Consider the following 24,546-nt stretch of genomic DNA (forward strand, 5'->3'; position numbering starts at 1 on the left):
CCTCAAAATCCAGGGTCTGGCTTCAGCTGATGCTGCAGCTATTACCCTACCGCAAAGGCGAAAAATCCTAAATTGTAATTATTAGACTTCAGCAGGGATCACCCGTAATCTTACCATAGAAAGAAGGAAGGGAGGAAGGGAGGAAGGGAGGAAGGGAGGGAGGAAGGGAGGAAGGGAGGAAGGGAGGGAGGGAGGAAGGAAGAGAGGAAGGGAGGGAGGAAAAGAGGAAGGAAGAGAGGAAGGGAGGAAGGAGGGAGGGAGGAAGGGAGGGAGGGAAAGAAAGGGCAAAAGGAAGGATAAGAGAATGAAAGGGAGAGAGAAAGAAAGGAGTTGGTGGGAGAGAAGAGGTGGGGAGAGGAGAAAGGAATGAAAGGATGAGATAGACCGTGATTTTCAAGCTGAGGCCAGGAGAATGCTGGCATTTTCAGATAGAGCCAGGACCAATCTCTCTTGCTGTTTCTATCTTTTTCTCCCAGTATCTATCACCTTCCCTGTTACCACCTTAGTCCCCAGCTGCTCAAGTTCTGTGTTCCATGCTCTATCTATTCCTTAGCTCTGGCCGGGCCTCCTCAGGTGTGTGTGCCTCCCTTGTGAAAGCTGGCAAGGGTCCCATCCAGAAGTTGGCTTCCTCCTACAGGGGTCACCTACTTTTTATAGCTCCTTAGTTTTAAAATTAAGAAAGCAAAAGAACATTGAGTTTGAGCACCCAAGGGTAACCAGCACCCTAACAGCAACTAAGGGTAGGCATGACTGAACTCCCTTCTAAAGGGTTGGAGACCGAAGGAGCAAAACTGTGGTAAGTTACGGCAAATAAAATGGGAAGACAGCTGATATTTTAGACATTTTAGACTTGGAACTGAAAAGGTTGAGTCTGAAAAGAAAAACATGTCACCTTCTTGCCAAAACAAACTGGTGAAAGTTCAAATCCCGTCACCTTTCAGCCAAACATTTCCTGTTCTGGTCTCCCCCATCTGCTTCACTCTAGCTTAAATGAAGAAGAGTCATTTTTAAGGTGCAAACAACTAGGACTAAGATTGGGAGAAGTAATTTATTTATAGGTATTTCTCTCAACTGCTCTTTTCTGCTAGAGATAGAGGCCTGTCTCAGCTCTCTCTGAGTCTAATTCCTTGGGTAAGAAGGACTTCGAAAGTCCATGGAGCAGTCAGTCTCTTGCCTCTAGATGGGGTCAGCAAAATTCAGGTCAGAAAATTATTCACTAGGGCCTCCCTGGTGACTCAGGGGTGAAAGTCTGGCTGGGAGACAAGCAAGGTTGCTAGCCTGTGTTTGTATTTGTCATGGTGAGTTCAGATACATCTTCAGACATAGGAGCTGCATACCTTGAGACAGGAAGATAAGGTATATGGAAACATACAAAAATAGGAACATCCTTTTCTTCATTCATAAACTTTATTAGAGGGGTGCCTTTGGTGGCACGAAGGGTTAAGTCTCATCACTATGAGGCTAACTGCAGCCAGGCAGCATGGGTTCAATCGCCAGGAAGCTGACCGACATGGCACACCTCTCCTGTCTCCCCCGCTGCTCCCCTCAGCAGTGTATTTCAGTAGATCCACTTGTCCTCCTCCCCACTCTGTCTCTGGTGAATCCTCTCACCCTCTGCACCTCTGGCGTATGCCCCATTTCTTGTATGCATAAACAAATAAAAATAAATATTTTTTAAAAAAAGAACCTATTCAACACATGTTGAGAAATTCCTTCTAATATATATGTACATGACTTAAAAAGCATGCTGGGTTCTTGAGAAGTGTTTTGTAAAACATACTTTTTGGATTAAAGGTGATCTTAAAATGCATTTGTGGTTTTGTTATTTAAAGGAATCCAGTAGAGAGCCCCCCCTTTTTTCTCCAACAGAGGAACCATTATCATGCAAATAAATAACCCCTCATTTACATAGGCTTGTAAATTCAAGCTTTGTATTCATTAAATGGATTTCTACTCATTTCAAATTGATATGCCGGTTTAAAAGGTTTAAAAGTATAGGGTGCTGAACAATTGCCTTTATCCTTTTCCCCCTATCAAGAAGGCTTCCTAAATATCTTAACTCCACTATTCTTACTGAGGTACTTTATAGGATTTACTTGAATGATAAGAGGATCAATTCACTATTAACTCTGAGTTTTAAACTTTAAAGTGAATAACTCCAGAGAACAAGTTCATTGGCATGACCCTTCCAGCTTCCCTCGCCCCTCCATGGCTGGGGGCTCTGTGCACAGCCAGGCCAATAAGGTCCTCAGTCAGCTTCTGGTGAAAATGGGTTCTTGCAGCATCACTGTGCTTATACAAGATTGGTGCCTTGTACCCTTCAAAGAAAACAGAAAAGACTAGAAACTATTTGAGTGCAGAAGGTAGGTCTCAAGTAGATCTAGCAGACAGATGGAGAGAAAAAACATATTAACCAGTCTAAACCAGACCAACAGGAATTTATAAGGATGATGAGTCAACAATACTTGGCACATAGTAGCAATTCAAGAAAATTCTGCCAAAGAATGAATGGAAATATGATGCAAAAATACTAGATATACTGGGTATATCTAGTTCTAGATCTATTTCTTGGAAATTTCAAGTTGTTACTTTGGGAACATTCCCATTGCTCCCAGTGCAATGGAGGGGAAAAAGTAGAACATAAATCCAGTCAGCTGCTCACTCACCTTTTTACTTAAGTGGGGCCCATTAGCTCCCTCCATGCTTCGCTGCACTGATGGTGGCACTTGATACACATCTTGCTCCTGGGTACCATGGGCAGTGGGTACTTGGTAAATTCCCTGATTTTGGTAGGAAGGTGGCACTTGGTAGATAGTGTCTCGAGGAGCACCCTGGGAATTTGACACTTGATACAGTTTCTGTTGGCCAAAGGCCTGGTGCATCAGTCCAGAAGTGGACTGGTCCTGACTGCATGAAGGCTCCTGCGCAGAACCAACCAGAAGCTTTACCCGGTTGCCTGGGACGATGCCTTGCCGACCGTGTAAGGAGCAGAGCCACCATCCTTCCAGGCCTCCCGTGTTCTGCTCTATGACAGTCAGGATGTCGCCCTTGCGGAAGGCCAGCTCCTCAGCACACTCTGGGACATTGTCATATAACGCTTTCGCCATAAGATTCTAGGAAGGAGAGGACAGAGGGAAATCACGTCAGAATGTTCGATCAGTCCGCTTATCTGCAAAGAGGACAATACATATGGACACAGTCTGTCAGGAATGGACATCTGTGTCTGCCACCACTGACATCAGACTGCTCCGTAGAAAAGCTCACAGCACCACAAGAGTTTTTCCTTTCTCAGTATTTGCTATGCCAAGGAATTATGAGCAGTACCATTAACGAGACAGAACAGTTTACTGTACAAAACATTTTTCTTCCGTTCTTGAAGCCAATTCAAGAATCAAGCATTATAAAATATTCAGCTGTGCCAAAATGGATATTTCTCATTTTTTTTTGTCATACAACAGAGTTAAAAAGGGTCTCCAAAATCCCAAATAAACAGAATAAAGTGTTAAAGTAGAAACCAAGGTACAATTATATGTGCCTTTGTAGGGCTTAATAGGTCTTATTCTCAGCTGATCCTTGGATACAGAGAGGATCTTCCAGATCCAGCAACCAGAGCACAGGGTGACATAGTCTACGTCTTCTCCAGCTTTGACGACAAGAGTCTACAAAGAATCCATAACATGAAGACAGATGCCATCTCTTTCTGTTTTCTTTTCATACCTTTCCTGAAGACCCCTTCTCGCCCTGCCTTTTTATTACAAGATTGTTGAAACTCACCATTCACCTGAGAAAGCTTTCCCTTTTCATGAGCCTAAAACACTTTCTCTCTTTGTATGAAGGCCTCTCTGGCACATTCAGTACTCCACAGACAGCCAAAGTAGGCAGTCAGCAGAGTGGGCAGGCAGTCAGTGCTGACATTCTTGGAAGCCTTTCAAGGGCTCTGAAGATTTCATTTCTTGGCATCAGTAATGTTTCACAGCAGGATGGCCGCCATTACCACATGCCTGCTCCTTCCAAGTGCACGGAGAAGTCAGGGAACATTGTAAATTCATCATAAGGACTCACAGAAAACTAAAAGTGATCTCTCTGGAGCTTCACTAATGTCCTGGCACAGACTATCATTTGTGGGAGAAAAAGCTGCTGATTGAGTGAAGTATGTTTGTGCCTTTACCTATGGGTGGAATTTCTGACTATGGGTTTCTACCTCTTTTCCTTCTCGTGAAATGTTTAATTGACCTTTCAATCTCCTATTTTTCACTCCTTTGTCATTGATCTACACCAGTCACCTCCCTCTGTACTATGCCCTGTAGCCACAAGTTCTGCACTGTGTGCTGGTTCGTTGCTAGGGAGAGACGGTGCTATGTGAGGAGGGAGTTCCTCTCTGTTCCGTAGTTAGGAAGGGTCCTAGCTTCTCTCTCTTAGTGAAGTCCTCTTAATATGTATGTATGCAACCTACGAAAAGAACGTTAAGTCCTTGAGGTCATTACGCAGGAAGTCTTTTGATGTTTTTTTAAGAATAAGGTTGAAGTTCTTGTTCTTGACAGTTATAAAATCCAAGAAGCCTTGACTTAGACAGGAAAGTGGAAGAAGCAAAAGGAAAACTGAGGGAGTTGTGTTCCAAGAGAAAGTTTTACTTAGTACTTAGATTCTAGGAAGTTTTAGGTTCCTTCTGACAATGAAAAGTTCATAGTACATAAGGATAAAATCAGTCAGCATTTTATACTGGTTTGAAGATCCACTTAAGGGTGCCATGTTCTAAAATCTCTTGTTTCTCTTCTTTTGAGTGTTCTGTAATTTTCAATTAAAGATCAACACATGGTAAGATTCTGGTCATGTGTATGAAAATGATCTCAAGGAAATTACTAAAGTCATTTTGGCATGACGGAGCCAGGAGAGAGCTGACTCTGGTCACTCTCTCTGAGGTCCACTCACCAACTGGGGATGGCGGGAAAGAAAACCCCAACATGAAATCACAAGTGACAGAAATGGGGCCATTTGAATGGGAGCTGAGGAAGGAAAGCTATGTCATTATATTGGCTACAAAGAAGGGAAAGAAAAGAAACAAAAAACAGTAGAAAGGCAAAGAATGTGGACTTAATCAGCATAAGTGGGCTTGAAGCCTTCAGATTTGGGTCCCTGCCAGTGATCTCTTCATGGAGTACTGAAGTAGGGCACTGAACCATGCTTGACTAGAGACAGATTAAACCCCCTGAGAAAAAGTTGAGCTGCATGTTCTTTGTCTCCTGTCCCAGTGACCTTCCCACCAACTGGTTAGCAGCATGCTAATGTTTCTAGACAAGCCTCAAAAAAGCTGCTTCTCTGAGAAAACTTGCAGAGGTCTGTTGCCCTTGGGAATACAGGCACCATAGATAAGTTCTCCTGACTGGTTGGCCTCTTTCTGCAGTCTCCCCTGCTGCCCAGATATTAGGATTTAAAGAGAGAGCATCACAAGATTGCTAGCGGTGGGCAGTCCAGTGGTAGCTTGGCTTTGTATGTACTTAGAGACTTGGCTGAACAAGAGTCAATTATTTAATATCTGTGCAAGCTACTGAGAGCCAAAATTCACACTCAGTCATTCTTCCAAACAAGATTGCAGCTGCAGAGATCTCAGAGAACAGCTGGATCCAACACCCCATTTTACAGATTAGGAAAGAGGTTGGTGTCAGAGTAGGGAAAAGAACTGAGGTCTCGTAGTTCAGATCTGCAAACCATCTTGACTGTGTTCACAATGCACTTCTGACTGGGCTCAATTTCAACCTATAGAAAAGTCCGTAAGATGATTAATTCTTATTACTACAGAATAAATAAATTCCTGGTGCTTGGAGTTCTAATTGTGTGACTTGGACAGCTTATTGTTCTTCTTTGTGCCTCAGTTTCCTCATCTGTAAAGTGAGAGTGAGGCTATTAGTACCTACTTCATGGGTTTGCTGTGAGAATTAAATAGGCTAATTTAAGTCAAGTACTGTAACAATGCCAGAGATTTAGGAAGCTATTATAATGATTTATTTAATTTGTGAAATGGTGCTTTGACCTTATGCTCCCTACCCAGCTTAGTTCCTCTCAGGTCTCAATCAGAGGTTGGTTGTATTCTAATGATATTTAATAAAGTCAAATTCATAGACTACAAAGGTGGTGTTCCCAATCAGGACTGGCAATTGATAGTTACAGTCATAAATCCCACTTGACGCATGACCTAACTGTAGCAGCTTATAGGACTGATGCCCTCTGCCAATCTTTCTCAGAAGCCTCTTTGGTTTCCATGACTTCTGGTTCTTGCTATTTTGTTCTCATGACCACTTATTTTCCTTCTCCTTCACAGTTGACAATTTTTCTTTCTTTTTCTTTTCTTTTTTTTTTTTTTGGTCCATCCCTTAAGTGATCATAATCCAAAGGGATTTTTTTTTTCACACTTTTCTCAACAAGCATGTTTCTCTACAGGAAATCTCATCCATATATGGCACCTCAACATATAGCCATAGCTCCACTCGCTGTATTTCATCTGTTCTCTCGTAGTTCCAATTGTTCAATTAGTATCGTTATCTCTAACTCAACATGAATGAAAACTGTCTTTATCCCGCTTTATTTCTTTGTAATTATCAACATGCAAACAGCTGTTCAATATGGTCACCTCAGAGGGTTTCTAAATCTCTTCACAACTTGAAACCTGATCAGCTTGGACTCCACTTTCCCTCTTACTGAATTTCCTACTTCAGGCACTCAACATTTTTTTTTTTTTTCCAGCAGTTGCTTTTGTTGAATTCAACTATTTCCTACCTCAAAACCCACCTTCCATAACTAGACTAGTCATCTCTCCAAAACTTTCCTGATCACTTTACCTCACACATCTTTGTCACAATACTTCTTACAGTAAAGCCTATACTATCTAATTCAACAATGAACTCTCTAAGTCCAGAGAGGTAGTCTTATTCCTTTGGCAGTTAGACCAACTTCTGAAACAAAATATACACTTACTAATTGTTAATTAACTTGAAATGGATTCAGGATACTGATGTTCTATTACTGTAAAGAGAGAATAAATAAAAAGTTTTTTTTTTTTTTAAGAAGTCAGCACAGTATGGTTAAAACTTACAGGTGGACATGGGAAGATGAACAGAATCATAAAAATAGCTGTGTCCAAGTCACTCAAGACTCATGGAGAACAGGGAACACAGAAAGCATGAACGTGCACCCCACCTATTAAAACAGGATAATGACGTATACGGGGAGTCTGACTCCTACTGTCCTACTGTCCACAGTCCCTCAGCAAACAGGAAGACCAAAAGGAGGTGACCTTCCCAACCAGATTAAAACAAAGATTGCTGTAAAGTTTTTTTCCACCTTCAATGTATGACCCACACCATTCACACTTTGCCAGAACATTTTGGTTCCGCTGTTCCTGGTTCCCAAGCTCTGCCCGAGGAATGAGAAGTTGATACTGCACAATTCACCAGAACAGCCGGTACAGAAAGGTCTGGGTCACATGATACCTAACACACTGCTCCTCCCCACTCTTTCCTGCTATCAAAATGTCAAGAAAGCTTATTAGTTCTCCTGCCAGGGAAACTATGCTATAAATACAGAGAGGTGTGACTTGCAGTTCCCAAGACTATTCCTGCTATTCTTTGACAAGAACAGAGACACAATGGCTGGTGTGACACTCCATTGGGACCGACAGGCATCTTCAATGGACAGCTTCCTCTCATTTGACTGCATTCTATGTTTAACATGCTGGAGATCCTGCCAAGGCCTTGGGGGTTACAACATGCTCAACAACATGACTTCCCTGCATCCGACCTTGCAAATGTTAGCCCTGCACTCTGGCAGATAGTGTGTGGTTAGTGTGTGTGTATGTGGGGAGCAGTGGAGGTTGCAGGCAGATCGTGAGAAAAACTCAGTGAAGAAAAAAAATGGCCATTGGCCATTGTAGGGCCAATCAGCTGGAAGGAAGTAGCTGAGAGATGAGCATCAGTAAGGTCCGGTTCAGTATACACCTGTCTACCTTTGTGCTGACAGAAATTAGCTTTGTTTGATTCTCAAATAACTTGGCTCTCCCACCCACCATAACTTTTAAGATATAATGGAAAGTGGAATTTTTCCAAAGAAAGAAACAGTCACGGTCAGAAAACAAGGATATCTACAAACGCCCAGATTTCAATTATTGGAACACTGGCCTTATACCTGGGTCCTGTCACCGGAGGATCTGGGATGTTGAATATTTTAAGAGCTGGATCCTCTGGAGACTGTTATGTAGCAGGCATGAAGTTTCAGGAGTCAGAAAATAAAGTACAGAGCACATTCGAGTTTTATTTTCAGGAACACTTGTTGACTGTAATTTGCCAATCATCACTGTGGGATCTGAACTACCCCAGAGAGGCAGCAGCAGGGTCTCGAGTGCCCAGTTATCTCTCTGACATGGGTGAGGAACATCACATACTTCCACTATAGATTCCTTTGGCACCGATGCCACATGTCAGCCAATGATTTTCATTTCGGAAGGAGCTCTTAATATTTACATAAGCACAGAGCTCATATGCTTACATGACGAACCTGGACTCTCTGAACAAATCATGGGCTCTGCCCAAGTCCTCACATTTTCTTAGATTTTTCTGGCCTGTGACCTTCTCTTTTGAGCATTTGTAGATGAGGCATTTTAAGAAGTGGACATCAGGCTCTCCCTGGTGGCGCAGTGGGTTAAAGCACAGCACTAAGAAGCTTAAGCCCCTTCCGCATGAGTTCAATTCCCCCCGGCCCTGGAGGAGGTCCACATGGCGTGGCAGACCTCTCCTGGCCCGCCCGCTGCTCCCCTCAGCAGTGTACTTCATCAATCTGCCTGTTCTGCTCCCCACTCTGTCTCTGGTGAATCCTCTCACCCTCCTCATCTCTGGCATGTACCCCAGTTCTGTATGAATAAATATATCTTAAAAAAAAAAGTGGACATCAGACATGGGCTCTCAAAGCTTCACTTTGGCAGGCACCGCTCACACATGCACTCGGAGGCTTTGCCACAACTCCATGTGGACTTGTCCAGAAGGCTTCCAGGTTTGGGAACCTTAATATCTCTCCCACATGGCCCTATTTGTTTGATGGGGGAATAATTCAGAGCCAGTCTACATTGGTGGATCATATGCCAATGTGACATTACCTTTGAAGAACTGATGAGAAGATCTGATGCTCATTGCAAATTTGGATATTGGAATCACAGAAAGAATTTTCTATCTGCTATCAGCTAGGTTTGGGGACATGATCTTTGTAGCACAGCTGTGATATTTAAAAAGTCTTTCTTCAAGTGCTGGGTTCTCCACCAATTCTTTGATAAGGCTGAGGTGGGAAGAGACATTTATGTGATGAGATTTGTTTATAATGAAATCAGCAAAAGCCTATCGAAAAATTTTTATTTCACATTTAAAAAATTATAGGTGGATTGTAGATAGGCATGCATGTTCGTGCACAGCTTCGTCATCAGCTTCTATTGCTTCTGGGCAAGCTATGGGGCTGAATTAATTGCTGACAATATTGAAGTAAAATAAATTTGTTTTTCCTCTCAAATCTTGATGGTGGTACCTGTGTCTTTAAGAGCTCCGTTTTTCACTCTTCTGTGGTCTTTGAGACCTACACAGCTCGTGAGAGTGTTAGAGAAGAAGAAAGAACACCTCCATTTCTGTGGGTATTAGAACCAGCAGTTACCCACAGATTAACCAGAATCAACTAGACTAGAATTTGAAACTAGGAAGACATTTTAGAAATCATTCTGACCCAATCTTCTTGTTTTATTGTCCAGAGGGTCTCTTATTAAATTAGCGGTAAAGCCAGAACTAGCATCTGGTTCCCCTCTTTTTTTTTTAAAGATTCATTTATTTATTCGTACAGAACTGGGGTACAGGCCAGAGATGTGGAGGGTGAGAGGATTCACCAGAGACAGAGTGGGGAGCAGAACAGGCAGATGGACGAAGTACACTGCTGAGGGGAGCAGCGGGCGGGCCAGGAGAGGTCTGCCGTGCCGTGTGGATCTCCTCCGTGGCAGGTGGGAATCGAACTCATGCTGAAGTGGCTTAAGCTTCTTAGTGCTGTGCTTTAACCCGCTGCGCCACCAGGGAGGGCCATGGTTCCCCTCTTAATGTAGGATTTTTCCACCGGACCAGGATGTGCTTCCTGAGTGCCTTCCCCATTGCAGCATTTAGTACTGTTGCTTTAAGCCTTGGAATTTATAAGCATTTGATCCCGGGTTGCCTGGTTTTGATAGATTTAAGTATAGCATATTGGCAGAGGATCAAAAACATGGGGCAGGCACAAACGCTCTTCAGGGTTCTGTCCCTAGATAAATCTGACAGGCGCCATATAATGATGAAGGCTTGACACCCACTCACCCAAAAGATAGGTTTTATTAACAGTAAAACAGCCGCCTGGATTTCAGCCAACACTGCAGTGTTGGCACTGGATCACATCTACCTGCTTGTCTAGACAAATCCCTGTAACATCCAGGTACTGGGGGAAGCGAAGTGAGAATTAAGTTATAAAGGAGAAAGAGACTGCAGTCCCCCACATTCAAGTGCATTTCCAAACACGGCATCGTTTCTCTGAAGTCAAAACACATAGGCTATAATTGCTAATAAAGTTTTTTAAAAAAGGATTTATGTATTTATGCAAATACTGGGGTACAGGCCAGTGATGCAGGGGGAGGCGGTTGAGAGGATTCACCAGAGACAGAGCAGGGAGCAGAATAGGCAGATCCACTGAAATACACTGCTGAGGGGAGCAGCGGGCGGGTTGGGAGAGGTCTGCTGTGCCAAGTGGGTCACTTCCCTGGTGGGGGATCGAACGCATGCTGCAGTGGCTGCATATAAATTCATAATGCTAAGACTTAGGCCTTTGTGCCACCAACGGGGCCCCTCGAATAGTTCATGAAAGAAGAAAAAGATGCTCCTATTTTTATATGGTTCCATACACCTTATCGTCCCGTGAGAAGGTATGCAGCCCCTAACATGTGAGGATGTATCTAAGCTCACAAACACACACACAAACACAGGCTGACAACCTTATTTATCTCCCAGCCAGAATCCAGTTGATATAATTCAGACGTCACCTGGATATGACTGACGCCTGATTTTGGTGTTCCACTACACTTGTGAGGTCCTCAGGGGTTTAAAAAAAATGCATCTGACAGGGTATAGACAAGCAAGTGCTGTCTGCAGTGCCATGTCAAGGGACAGCCTTTAGACACTGCAGCTTTCCAGCTAGAAGGTACTGGAAAGACGGAAAGCATAAATGAAATGGAAAAATGTCCGAACGAAATTGCTCAGTGCTCCTACATTTTATATTATATAGCTATCTATCAGAATCAAATAGCTTTCTTAAGGCCCAGTCCTAAATGCATGTTTGTATATAAACCAGAAGATTCCACAGCCTGGCAATTGCCTTAGAGATGGTCTGTCAGTTTCACCATGACTCCATGCTTCTCTGTTTGAACAAATTGGGGCTAATGTTATAAAACAAAGTTTCCTTTTGGCTAGGATTTGGTACATTAAGTTCAACCTGACTAAGGACAAAATTAGGGCACACAGTTCTAGGTTGTATTTTTGTGCTTTCTTTCACATAAAAAGCCAGGCAATTATTTTTAAGCAGAAGGAACTAGGCCAGATTAAGCCAGTTAATTTTAATTAGGGGGAATTCGATTCTGTCCCCTCAGGTAACTTTTAGCTGAGGTTTGGAGACATTTTTGGTTGCCGTGTGTGTGTGTGTGTGTGTGTGTGTGTGTGTGTGTGCGTGCACGTGTATGTCCCTGGTAGCCAAAGGCTAGAGGTCGGGATGCTACTGAACATCCTGGAGAGCTCGGGACATCCCACAACAAAAACAATCCTTTCCTAATTGTTCAAAGTACTGAAGTGCAGAAACCCAGGGTAGAGGAATAGATACTAGACTGAATTTTGAATCTGAATTTGCTAGGAACATCTGAAAGCATTAGGCAGACAGGGGGAATGTATTTCAGTTGCTCTTGTTTAAGCCTGACTGAATCAATTCAAGACTGAATTAGTAGAGCTTAATTTTAGTCCTTATACTGGATTAAAGACATTTCATTGCCTTTTGTGCCTCTGTTTTATCACCTGCAAAATAAGGATAATGAACATATTCTTTATAATAATATTATGAGGAGTCGTGATATATAGGTGAAACATTCTGATTTCTTCAGAAGAAAGGGTTTCTATAAAATCAAAGCATAGTTATTAACTGCACTATTATGAGCTCATGAAATTGTGTCCAAAGAACTGTACTCCTCCCCATAAAAAAAATTCCCCCAGGAGAAGAAAACAAACCAGAAATGATCTCATCGTGATTACACCTGCCACACCAAAAAACAGACACAGTTCAGAGAAACAAAATTCTTTCCCTCCAGCAATGAAGTAAACTGCGTCTGTAATTAAGACCTTAATAAGGGAGGCAGGAGGCCCCATGCAGACGCTGCAGGCGGTGAGGTGAGGAACTACTGTGCCAGGTTGAAAAACAGAAGAACAATTGAAATACAATCCCCTCCGCTACCTAATGCTCTCAGGTGTTCTGCGCAAATTCAGATTTCAAAATGGACTTTCCATCATTTCTAAAGGAAATGAGGCCTACTTTCTGCAAGGAAAAAGCAAAGGACCATCTTCTTATTTTCAAGTAAATGCTATTTGTGATCTCATCAGAAAAATAACTCATGTATCCACTTATTTAAAAAAAACTGCCATTTTTTTTTTTATAATAAGGGAAAAGGGATTATGCCTCTGCAGGTTATTGATGTCTGAGTAGCTCTGTTGACTGTCCAGTGGCCATGTGTTCCTGAACATTGGAAGACAGTCCCAGTGTCCAATGTCTTTCCAATGGTCAGACTATCTGCGCTGTGCTGAGGTTTTATATCCTCACAGAAATTATAACTATGTAAATACGCAGAATAGGAGTGAATGTAAATATGTATCTTGCTAATGGTTTGTCTTGGCTACATGTAGGTTTGGGGACAAAAAGAATGGCTAAGTACTGGTCAGAGCCAGTCCATGTACATGTTCTCTGATGAGATGATTTGTAGAAGAAAAACATAGTCCAAGGACATCTGGGCTTCTGTGAGATTGTCTTCAAGTGCAGCTTCACAGTAAACAGTGTTGCGCTTTTCTGCTAACAAACTTTATTTTACTTTTTTTATTTATAGATACATTTTTTACATTATTCTTTGTTTCGTACAATTGTCCACCTCAGTTGTAATCCCATGGACTCCCACCACCACTTCACTCGGGAACACTTTTGCAATAACTATTCTCATTTTTCCCTGTCCTTGCTCTTAAAGGGTGTGCTTATTACCTAGATCCTGAGTGGAAAAGGTGGGAGAATCAGAGCAAGGTCACAGAAGTTCTGCCCCAGGCAAGGAAGCTTGCAGAGTGCTGCTTGCCGATGCCGATGCTCTGGTGAGAGTGAGCCACAGTGCTGGTCTGTTACAGGGTATCCCAGAGTGCACTGGGCCGCCTGTCTGTGGGGCCTCACCCGCGTGCTCACAGTTCAGTCATACTGCAGGTACACAAAAGGATCAATAACCCCCTTCTTGCCAAATTCTGTCACACCACATGTGATTAAGTCTCCCTGAGACATTCATCCATATATAACTGTCATGTGCTGTTAGACACCAAAGACTGCACTGTAAGAACACTGTAGTAGCCTAGGGCTAGAGAAGCCTGGTCAGTCCTGAGGCAGGCCTATCTCTCCAGGAAAGAAGTGCAAAATTAAAGGTAAGAAGCTGACTACCACAAATCAATGAGATTCTAGCTAGCTAACGCCTAAGGACTGTGCCATAATTGATGACTTCCAAATTACTACATGAAGTTAGGGAAAATAGAAATGACACATCACACTGTTTAAACACATTTTGTATTAGCTAGCAAAAAGATATAGTTCAAATGGAACTTTATATGCCTTTTAGTTTCTGTAACTTTTATTGAATATCACAACTATCACCTTCCTCACACACAAACATAAAGAATGGAGTTAAATTCCAAAGGAGCTATGAGGTAGTTTTTGTGTAATTCTTGTACTTTCACATCTTCGCATTTGCTCAATCTTCATTGCTTACAAGTGTTACCACCAACATTCCATATACAGAGCATTTTTTTTTTATTGCTATAACTGTTACCTTGACATAGTAGGAATATCGGGACAAATTCACACAGGCAAGATTTGCAAAGAAATAAGATACCTCCAAATCAACACCTATAAAACCTCCAATCCAGACCTTTCAATAAAGATCTTGAACCATCTACTTAAACACCAGTTAACTTCATTAACCATTAATGACTGGGGAGGAGGTTGGGTGGAAAGGGAGTAGTTATTTTGGAAGAATAACTTGGGTGGGGCCCAGGCATATGCATTTGAAAACATTCCACTGGCAATTTTATTATCTCCATGATCAGCCGCCCCACCTTCCATTACTACAATTTACTATCATACACCATCACTACTCATATTTTCTGGAGTTTCTGTTGCACTATGTGCCTCCATTTATCTAAATTGCATTTTTTTTTTGGAGATTTTATTTGTATTTACTTGTGCATACAAGAACTGGGGTGTAAGCCAGAGGTGAAGGGGGTGGGAGGATTCACCAGAGACAGAGTGGGGAGCAGAACAAATGAATCAACTTAAATACACTGCTGAGGGGGGCAACAAGTGAGACAGGAGAGGTCTGCTGCATCATGTGGGTCAGCTCCCAGGCCGGGGATCGAACTCATGCTTCAGTAGCTGGTGAAAGCTTTATAACACTTCACAGCACTGAGACTTTAACCCCATATGCCACGAGGCTCCTACTTAGGCTGGACTAACTAACACTATGTTCCAAAAGAATCACTCTTTGCAGTTTAGGGTGGAAAAGGTTACTAAGGAGAACATTTATCTTGAAATGCAGATTCCTCAGGAAGATAGTTGTTTGCAGCTAGACTGTAATGTTCCCCAGGCTTTCAGCGTCCTCATTAACCAGTAAGAATTACCACAGGGACATGATTGGAATGTTCAAAGTAAATAAGATGAAGGGGGTGTTGCTGACAACCAATAAGTTTTTTTTTTCCTTGGTCCTCTTTCCAAGCCCATAGTTCTTGCAATTATCTATTGCCTAGGAAACGGACAGTTATTCTCTGGAATTTTAAGTTGGGAATATAGTATTTCTTCCCAGTGGTCCTGTTTTGTTTATCTTGGCAAAAGACTTGGCAATTAAGTCTATATGTTATTGCAGAGTGATGCCATGGTCGCAGTGGTTGGCATTTCAAACAAATTTGTCTGGGTTTCTTTGTAACCTTAAAATGATCTAAAAATATGTGACCAAACCTCTTACTTTACATCTACAGCACTCTAGTAGCTTGCACAAAGGTGAGGCATCTTGTTTATTCTGAACTTCTATTTGCTACAACTCTCTGCCCTTGCATTCCACCTTTGATTTTTTTTTTAAATGATTTTGGGTCCTTTCTGGTGGTACAATGGGTTAAAGCACAGCACAATGAAGCTATCACAGCCACTGCAGCATGAGTTCAATCCCCAGCCAGGAAGGTGACCCACATGGCGTGACAGACCTCTCCTGACCCACCTCCTGCTCCCCTCAGCAGTGTATTTCAGTGGATCTGCCTGTTCTATTTCCCACTCTGTCACTGGTGAATCCTTTCACCCCCTGCACCTCTTATCTGCACCCCAGTTCTTTTAGTTTTTTAAAGATTTATTTATTTATGCATATAGAACTGGGGTACAAGTCAGAGGTGCAGAGGCAGTGAGATGATTCACCAGACAGTGTGGGGAGCAGAACAGGCAGACTGATGAAGTACACTGCTAAGGGGGGCAGTGGGCGGGTCAGGAGAGGTCTGCTTTGTCATGAGTACCATCTCCAGGGCCCAGAATCTAACCTGCACTAAGGCAGCTGCTGCTAGCTTATAGTGCTGTGTCTAAAACAGTTGCACCACCAGGAAGAGTCTGCATCCCAGTTCTTATATGCATAAATAAATAAAAAAATAAATAAATAAAAAAATAATGATTTGACTATCTTTCCTCACTCAAATAATTTTGTTTTAGGTAACAATTTAGTGAATATTTCCTCTTAAATTTTTATCAATGTAATGCTATATACGTCTATATTATTTTACATATCGATAATCTTTAATGGGTCAGATCAGAGCTGCCATTTTTAACTGTGGAAATTGATGATTTTTCATATACATGTACATCTGATAAGATAGATCTTATTATTTCTACTTCATAAATGAGAATACGGAGTTCTGAAGTAGCTTGCCTGACATTATATAACCAGAAAGTAACGAAAGTGGGACTTGACACAAACCAATTTCTTTTCAACTAGGTCATGCAGATTAAGACTCTTTGTAATGGCTATTTGCATATGTTTTATGTAATTCAACTTTCACTTTCATATTTGTTAAGCAAGATCCTGCAATTTCAGGGATGTCAATAATATTTCAATGACTACCAATAACTAATCACTATATCAATGCTAAATCATTAATGTATAAATCATCATAATAACAATAAGTAGATACAGGTATGTTGGTTAGTCTATGTCTGGAAGTTCAATTTCTATAACACACATCCTGGCCCATAACTGGGATTTTGACAACCCTGTCACCAGTTCTTGAGTCCATTATCTTTCCAGAAGCTATTGAACATCTACTATACAAGCAACGCTGGGCCAACTAGCATGATCCACTTACTTTACAATTACACATCATTTTGTTTAGGTCTAAAACAATAGTATGAAACAGATATTTTATGTATAGGAAAACTGAGGATCAGGAAATTTAACTTACCCAAGTTACAAAAGCATTAAGGAACAAGAAACAGAAATCCCTTTTTCCCCAAAGTCCATACTCTGTTTTGTCTCTATTGAAAGAATATATAACCATCAAGGCCATAACAGACCCGAGATCATAATTTTCATGCAAGGACTCGTCTATTAATCTGCTTCTATATGAGCCAGAGGGCAATCTATGCGCAACTATGTGAATTATAGGAATATATTGTTTAAATAAGTGATTTCATTGAAACATAAGCCAGTGCTAACAGAGTAGTACAGAAGTGTGAAAATAAAGCTTATTTTAGGTATTAGAGGACAGTCAAGAGTAAAGTTTAGATTTTCCATTATTTTATAGAATTGATGGATGAAGAGATTTGATTGACAGCCTAATCCAGCCATGTAGGTACCAAGAGAGAGAGACACATGGATGGGAACAGCAAGGAACCAAGAGGCAAAAAAGAGAGAGGCCAGAGGTAGGGTCACAGGTATATTCTGAAGGTGTCGGTCCGTGTGGGTGGGGACGAAAGTCCTGGAGAAGCCCAGTATCAGAGAAGCATTTACTGCGTTATGAGGTCATGAGGAGATAGAAAAGAAATGCAAAGACCTTGAGTTGTAGAAAGGACATTTTTTGCAGTTTTGGGGGGGGCAGACAGGAAGGCATTGATGCATTCTGAGAATAGGATTGATGTATAATTCAGCTAGAAAGGATGTTGAAGGAATTCCTGGTAATGTTACATTACATTGGGCAACTTGCTAAATTTGGTATTATCAAGGTACCTTCAGTTCTATGAAGACTTTCATCATCATATATGTAAGCCATTTTGCTATGGAAATTAATTTACTTAACAAATCATAAACAAATAGTCAAGTTAATACTTTCCAGTGCATCCTGTGTCGCTCTTAAATTCATAGATTGCACATAGGATTTTAAAAGGGGGCAGAAATCGATACCTGCATTAAGTACAAGAAAACGTTGAAAAAGAATAAAGAATTTAAAACCAAAGTATCAAAGCAAGGAGAGAATTGCAAGTTATATAGGTTATAAATGACCATATTGACTAAATGGAAAAGGCTTGATCAGTTTTTCTCAAGCTAGTTTGAGTTAACAAAAATGTTTTTGCATGTCTTCTTGAAATTATTTAACAGGATAAACATTTTTGTTTCCCCAATTCTACCTCACTCACATTTAATCAGAACTCAGAAATCTGAATTTTATTAAGTAGTCTTTCTTTTGCCCCTTGATAATCTCATTTCTTTTTCTTTTTCCAAAGTATATATAACTGACATACACTATTAATTAGTTTCAGATGTATAACAGAGTGATAGATATATGCACACATTTCAAAAGGACTCCTACCATCTCTACTTTCTATCTTTTCTTAGCAATTCTCTATTTTGCAGTACATTATTATATTACTATGGACGCCAGCCCCATGCTGTGCATGACACTCCTATGACTTACTTGTTTTATAACTGGAAGCCTGTGCTCCTCAGTCCCCTTGACCCATTTCTCCCCCATGTGGATTTCTTAATTGTATTGTAAACTCCACCTGTAATTTTTCTTTCATCAACACTTTGAAGAATGAATTTGCCAAATGGTAGACTAGATCATTTAACATTTCAAGGTCAGCGCACAGGGTTGGGAAATTTGGCAAAGCCATAGAAGCTTCTCAGCTCTTAGAGATAAGATGGACAACATCTGATGAACACCTGGGCCGGCCGAGCCTGCACAAAGTGGGAGGGATCTCTGCACACATTGCCCTCTTCCCTTGAGAAATGGTCCAGTAAATACACAGCAGAGTAACCTAGGCAGCCTTCCCATGAGCAAGGAAAACACAAAAACAGACTGAATGAAAAGCTAACCAAAAAAATTTGCCCATAGTAAAAACTGACATTCCACAGTTCTCCAGATCACCGTAAACAAGGAACCAGGGCCCTGGAGCTGTGAGTGCAAACAGAGTGGCAGTTTGGCTGTTCTCTACTAGCTATCCCTGAAGTAGCCAAACCAGATAATCTGGTTCAAAACAACCTTACAGCATCTGGATTATAAATCTCTCAATAAACAGTTTTAAATGTGACAGTGCCAAATTTATAGTGTATAGAACACCATAGCGTTGGAAAGATAATTTCTGACTCCAGAGTTTACGATATAATCATTACTTGGTTTTAGCACCTATGAGGTTCAAATTAAATAACTGCGAGACATGCATGTTACTTTGCTTTGTAGTCTACTACCTAAAAAAAAAAAAAAAAGAGTCTGAATCTCTCTTAGAAGAATACTTGGGATAGAAAATACCATCACACAGGATATTTTAAGGAGGGTTAGGTGATTCATTCTGTCTTTAACAGAGATTCAGACTCACAAATTCTAGTAACAGAGCACCTCAGTTTAATCCTAGCTCTACTCCCTAACCTCTCTCCGCCTTTTTTGTTTTTGCTGTGTTTGACTTTGGATAAATAATTTAGTCTTTATGCCACAATTTCTATTTGTGAAAATAAGAATAATACTCATCTCAGAGTTATTGGCGGAGTTAGACATTCCTTTATTGCCACAAAAAATCTTAAAATATATTGTCTGGTAAGGTTACCACAGGGTTTCAATCTGTCATTTGTTCAGTAGTGGTATTTTTGCCAATAAAGGTGTCCACAAGCTAATAAAAATTATGTGTTTACATCACTTGGCAGGGTAGCCAACACTGGCAAGGCCAGGGAAGAGACATGTTTTCTTTATGAATGTTACTCACAGTTTACATAATCTGTGGCATGATGTTTTCTTATCATAAAGAGTAAAATAAATTTGGTGAGGTCATTGAAGAAAAGTGACTTTAGAAATGTCACTTTCTAGATTGTAGGACTCAATGTTAATTCCAGTCATTGGTACTTTTCAATAATAAATGTTTGAAAGTATTTTCTTTTTTTTTCATGAAAGTTGATTTTTATGGCACTAAAGGCATTCAGCAATAAGGAGAGGTTGGGGGGAAAAAATCACTGCTAAGTATATTTAATCCTATCACTGTCCTAAATAAGTAAACTATGGAAATTCAGGTGGACCATGTCAAGAAAGAGAACTTCCCTGGCAAGTAGAAGGATTTGTTTTTGGTTACATCTTAAGGTTAAATATTAAGAATCTTTAAGATTACCTATCCCTCTGAACATTCCTACTGGACAGTTATGGGAAGCTGATAATTTGGTGATAAGTGATATCTGTGTCTTGAGACAGCTGTAACCTTTTCAAGGGGAACTATAACTCATGACATACAATAAAGACTTTCAACATTTAGATTTAGAACTTTTGAAGAAGATTTATAGCTTTGAAAAAAAGAATTATCACTGAAGTTAGCTGCTGGCTATTAGCCAGAACTCAGTGTTTAAAGCTCACATTAAAAAAGGATGGGCCAGAAGCTATATAATTCTAAACAAAAGTAAAGTAGTACCACAGTTTTTAAGGTCAGACAGGTAATAGAAACTGTTCATCCAAAAACATAACCACCTTGCCAAAACTGCACTTTTGTTTAAAAGCACGAGGGCTCATGCCTACTCTAAAATAGAAGTGTTCATCATCCAAGGAAAATTCACAACATTGCAATCTCCTCTGTATGGTGTCCCTGGAAGCAAGTCACCTCCTAAGAGTGGGAGCAACTTGAAACAAAATGGGATCTGCTGAGCTGGTGATAATCCTTTTGCCATGAATAAATACAAAGCAATGGTGCGAAATGCATGGGAAATTCATGCTGCTGCAGTCTATATGAAAGTCTGCAAGCTTCACAGGCAATATTTGCTTGCCAGAACCTTTAAACCCCCAGTCCATTAAAAAACCAATAAAAGTATTTTCAGCCAATACCCTTTCAGAATGTCAAAATTCTGTCAGCAGCTGTATAACAGTATCTAAGGTATTTTAACTTCTCCATCAAAAATACATATGGCAAACTGCTTTACAGGCCAAACACTGAAGCAAAGACTGAAAACTGTTTCAAGACAGTTGGAGAGACTCAGCATTCCAATCTCTCTCTTGCTAGGACACAGAAACAGAAGGGGAGCAGAGTCAAGCCCACCCAGCATCAGGTTAGATAACTTCTGATCTACAGTGGTAGCAGAGACAAGGTTTGGAGATAGGTTTTAATACTCCCCCAAACTCCCAGGCTTTAAGACTGATAATCCCCCAAACATGCAGAGAGATGGACCAGGATACTGTGAACTCAAGGAATGGTCTTGGAGACCGAGTTTCTGCTCGTCCGTATGCTAGCCTCCATGACTGGAAACCCTCTCAGAACTTTCTGTGACACCCAAGGGGTGTCGTGTAAAGGTCACACAACTGAACCCACACACTCGCATACACGTACACGCATGCACACAAACCTTATGTGAAAGGTTCTCTTACCTTATACTTCATCTCAGCAGCGGGGAATTCAGCTGTTTTCCTAACCTAGTTGTCGGATTGCATGAAGCACTGGTGTGTCCGCCCCTCCATAGACCGTAGTGTTAAATGAAAGTGAGACAGTCCAGCCAGAGTAAAAGCTCCCCTCTGCTGTGCTGGAAAGCCTCGGGAGCTTGCTGTTTCGGGAAGCCCGTCCTTCTTTTCCTTCATTTCTAAACCGTCTTGCCATTGGCTAGAGCCAATGAGGTATCCGCCCACTCTAGCTTGTAATAGGATCTGTTTTTTTTTTTTTTTTTTACACACTATCAGAAAGGGTGAAAATAAAACAACGAAGTGGGAAGCCGTCTCGAACTTTATTCCTCCACAGACACTCCCCCGCCCCAAATAAAACCTAGGAAAAGGAGATAAATCCCTTTTTAAGATGTAGTTACATTTTAAAGAGACCGAGTTTACAAAGCAGTCTGACAGTCCTGCTTCCTGTGACCTAGCAACTCCTTCATAAACCCATTTCATTTCAAAGCCATTCACCTCACAGTATACACCAAACGAATGCAGAAGACAAAGGTTTTCTGTCTATGGCCCCTTTTTGCTAACTACCCCTGCTGATATCTCTCTCTCTCTTTCTCTCCCTCTGTCATTCCTTCTCCTCCCACCCCTCCCCCTTTCTGTGGATGTTTGCTTTTTTTGTTCTTTTCAATCTTCAAAGAACTTACAACGTCAGTCTGCAAGGAGCCAGAATATAATTCTCTCTTAGTAAAAAGAACGCGGGAGCACAGACACCAGGGATTCCCTGGATGGCTTCTCCCCAGGGTGGAGTTTCAGCCACATTCAGAGACTTTGTTGGGCTTGCTGAGGATAAAGGTTAGCGGTGACCCCTCAGAGGGGGCTGGCCAATGCAAAGCCTATACATCATCACTGCCCAGTGAGTACTGTGCTTTCATGGCTGGCATTTCTAGCTCCAGCTTTGAATACTGCAGTTTTTCCTTCTGACCTCTCTCATGAAGATGACCCATTAACCCACAGCACTTATTATCCCAGGGAACAAAAATACCCACTGTTTGATGAGTCTGATTAAAAAGACCAATCTCTCTCCAGGGAAGCACAGAATATTCAGTTTAGCTTCCTGAATTCTGTACAGGGAGAGATCACCCAGGGAAAAAAACCAGAACTATCACCATCAGCAATTCTTCTGATGGAGAGAATGGAGACAGGAAAATTTCTATTCACTGGCCCTTGGGACTGAAACCTGATGAGTGTAGACGATAGTGGACCCTGGTTGGGATGGACTCCAACCAGACTATGCCACTTGGATGGAAAAATCAGCCCTTACTATTATTATTATTATTATTTTTCTGACCAAGATCAGTTTGAACCCCTCCTCCCCCAAATCACCAATGACTTGGAGCTCTGTTTTTATTATCTCAGCCCAAACAGCAGAACAGCTATCCTACAAAAATGGTTTCCAGACACCGGGCTCACATTTACTGTGGCATCAATTCCCTGGGCCTGTCTCCCATGTGGTCATAATGAACCTTGCTTCCCCTCATTAAGATTTAAGAGTAAAAATGAGTCTGAGTGACTTTGCAAGATCTTTCTGAGCACAAATTAAGCATGTAGCATAAAGCACTGCCAGGGTCTTCCTAACATTTTGCAGACCTTATGGGAAAGTAGTTAATTTCTAGGAAATTATTTTTGGTATCTACAGGGGTAAGACAAAGACATTCCCATCTGTAAGAGGAGTCTGGTGGCTTCCAGGAATCTAGGTAACACTCCTTCAGTTTCCCAAGAGTAAGTTGAATCCTTCTCTTGTTTGATGAGTGCCATTAAATAGGTGCTTATTATTCCACTCTCATTTTAATGCTTTGAAACAACATTCCAAAACATATGGTAGGTATTTTTGTCATTTTATTCTATAACTAGAAAGCTCAATTCACACCAAGTGGTCCTCTTGATCTCAGTTTCTATTTTGTACATTGTGAGATTTAAAATCTATCTAAATTTATGTCAGATTTTTTGGCCATTATAAACCTATGTTAAAATTTCAACAGATTTCTTAAACTTTTAATTGGTATGTCCTGAAGTATAAAATAATAAAATCTACCTGCTAGGGTTATAATGAAGTTTAAGTGATGATTTAATGCTTGGTTAATATGGCAGGAAGGATTAATATGACTAGAAGTTAACAGTACTTGGAAGATACTAAGACTTTATTAAAACTTGTTTTTATTATCATTTTTTAAAAAGATTTATTTATTTGTACATACAGAACTGGGGTACAGGCCAGAGGCTCAGGGGCGGTGAGAGGATTCACCAGAGACAGTGGGGAGCAGAACAGGCAGATCGACGAAGTACACCACTGAGGGGAGCAGCGGGCGGGTCAGGCGAGGTCTGCCGCGCCATGTGGTCACCTCCGGGGCAGGCGGGAATCGAACTCATGCGGAAGTGGCTTCAGCTTCTCAGTGCGGTGCTTTAACCCGCTGCGCCACCAGGGAAGGCCAAAACTTGTTTTTATTATCATTTTGATTATTGTTTTAATATTATTTTTGTTGTATATTATTTTAGTACTTTATCAAGTTATAACATATTGTTATAGTATATGAATAATTTTGATAATTAAATTATACCATTATTTGTTAATATTACTGTTAGACGGTTATCAATATTGTAAATGTGGTAGGCAATTAGAGAAAAGTGGAGGAGGGATCATTGCGTGCTAATCTTGTACAGGATAGTTTTCTAATTTAACAAACATGGCTCTACCATGTGCCAGGTAGAGGTGGGGAAGGCACAGCTGAAGCCCAGGGAGACAATGTCCTCATAGAGCTATAGTCAAGTGGAGGACAGAACTAATTAAATGGATAGAATTTTAATAAATACAAATTTTTATTTATTAATACCATGAAGAAAAATCAAGCATGGAAAGTTAGGAAAAAACAGACCAGGGTCAGTATGTATGTCCATGTTTGTGTTTGTGTATGTGTGTGTGTGTAGTTGTGGGGGAGCTCATTTCAGAGACCATGGTCAAGGACCATGGTCATGTTCACTCTAAAGAGTGAACATTGAAGCAAAAAATCCAAATAATATAAGAAATCCACTCAAAAATCTGAGGAAAGAACAATCGATAATTCCAAAAGAAGTGGCCCATGAAAAGGGCCTGAATTTTGAATGAGTTCTATGTATGTAAGGGCAGCAAGTCCAGGGTGCCCAAAGTGGGGTCCTTAAGGGAAAGATGGAGAAAGTGAGCCCCGAAAGGCAGGTGGTAGAGACTCAGGCAGCTTGAATATCATGAAGGCCACAGGAAATCATTGGAGATTCTGAGCTGAATAAGATGTGATCTGCTTTTGTGTTCTTACCCTTTATTCAAATACTCAAAGGTGGCATG

The 24,546-nt window shown here is 41.1% G+C and overlaps 1 protein-coding gene across 2 annotated transcripts in view; it reads right to left on the minus strand.

Annotated features, from left to right (window-relative positions):
* The window catches only part of NEDD9 (neural precursor cell expressed, developmentally down-regulated 9), a 121,140-nt gene that overhangs the window by 26,198 nt on the left and 70,396 nt on the right, over positions 1–24,546 (minus strand). Inside the window, exons 1-2 of one of the 2 annotated variants that reach the window (XM_012734137.1) lie at positions 21,168–21,294; positions 2,667–3,113 (exon numbers count right to left, since the gene is read on the minus strand). In XM_012734137.1, the coding sequence (XP_012589591.1) occupies positions 2,667–3,113; positions 21,168–21,179 (459 nt within the window). In that variant the 5' untranslated portion in view covers positions 21,180–21,294. Of the gene's footprint in view, positions 1–2,666; positions 3,114–21,167; positions 21,295–24,546 lie in introns of those variants that run through there. The other variant, XM_012734138.1, reaches the window with a different exon arrangement.

The sequence above is a fragment of the Condylura cristata genome, unplaced genomic scaffold (genome assembly GCF_000260355.1).
Source record: "Condylura cristata isolate star-nosed mole 26May11 unplaced genomic scaffold, ConCri1.0 scaffold00046, whole genome shotgun sequence".
Taxonomy (NCBI): Eukaryota; Metazoa; Chordata; class Mammalia; order Eulipotyphla; family Talpidae; genus Condylura; species Condylura cristata.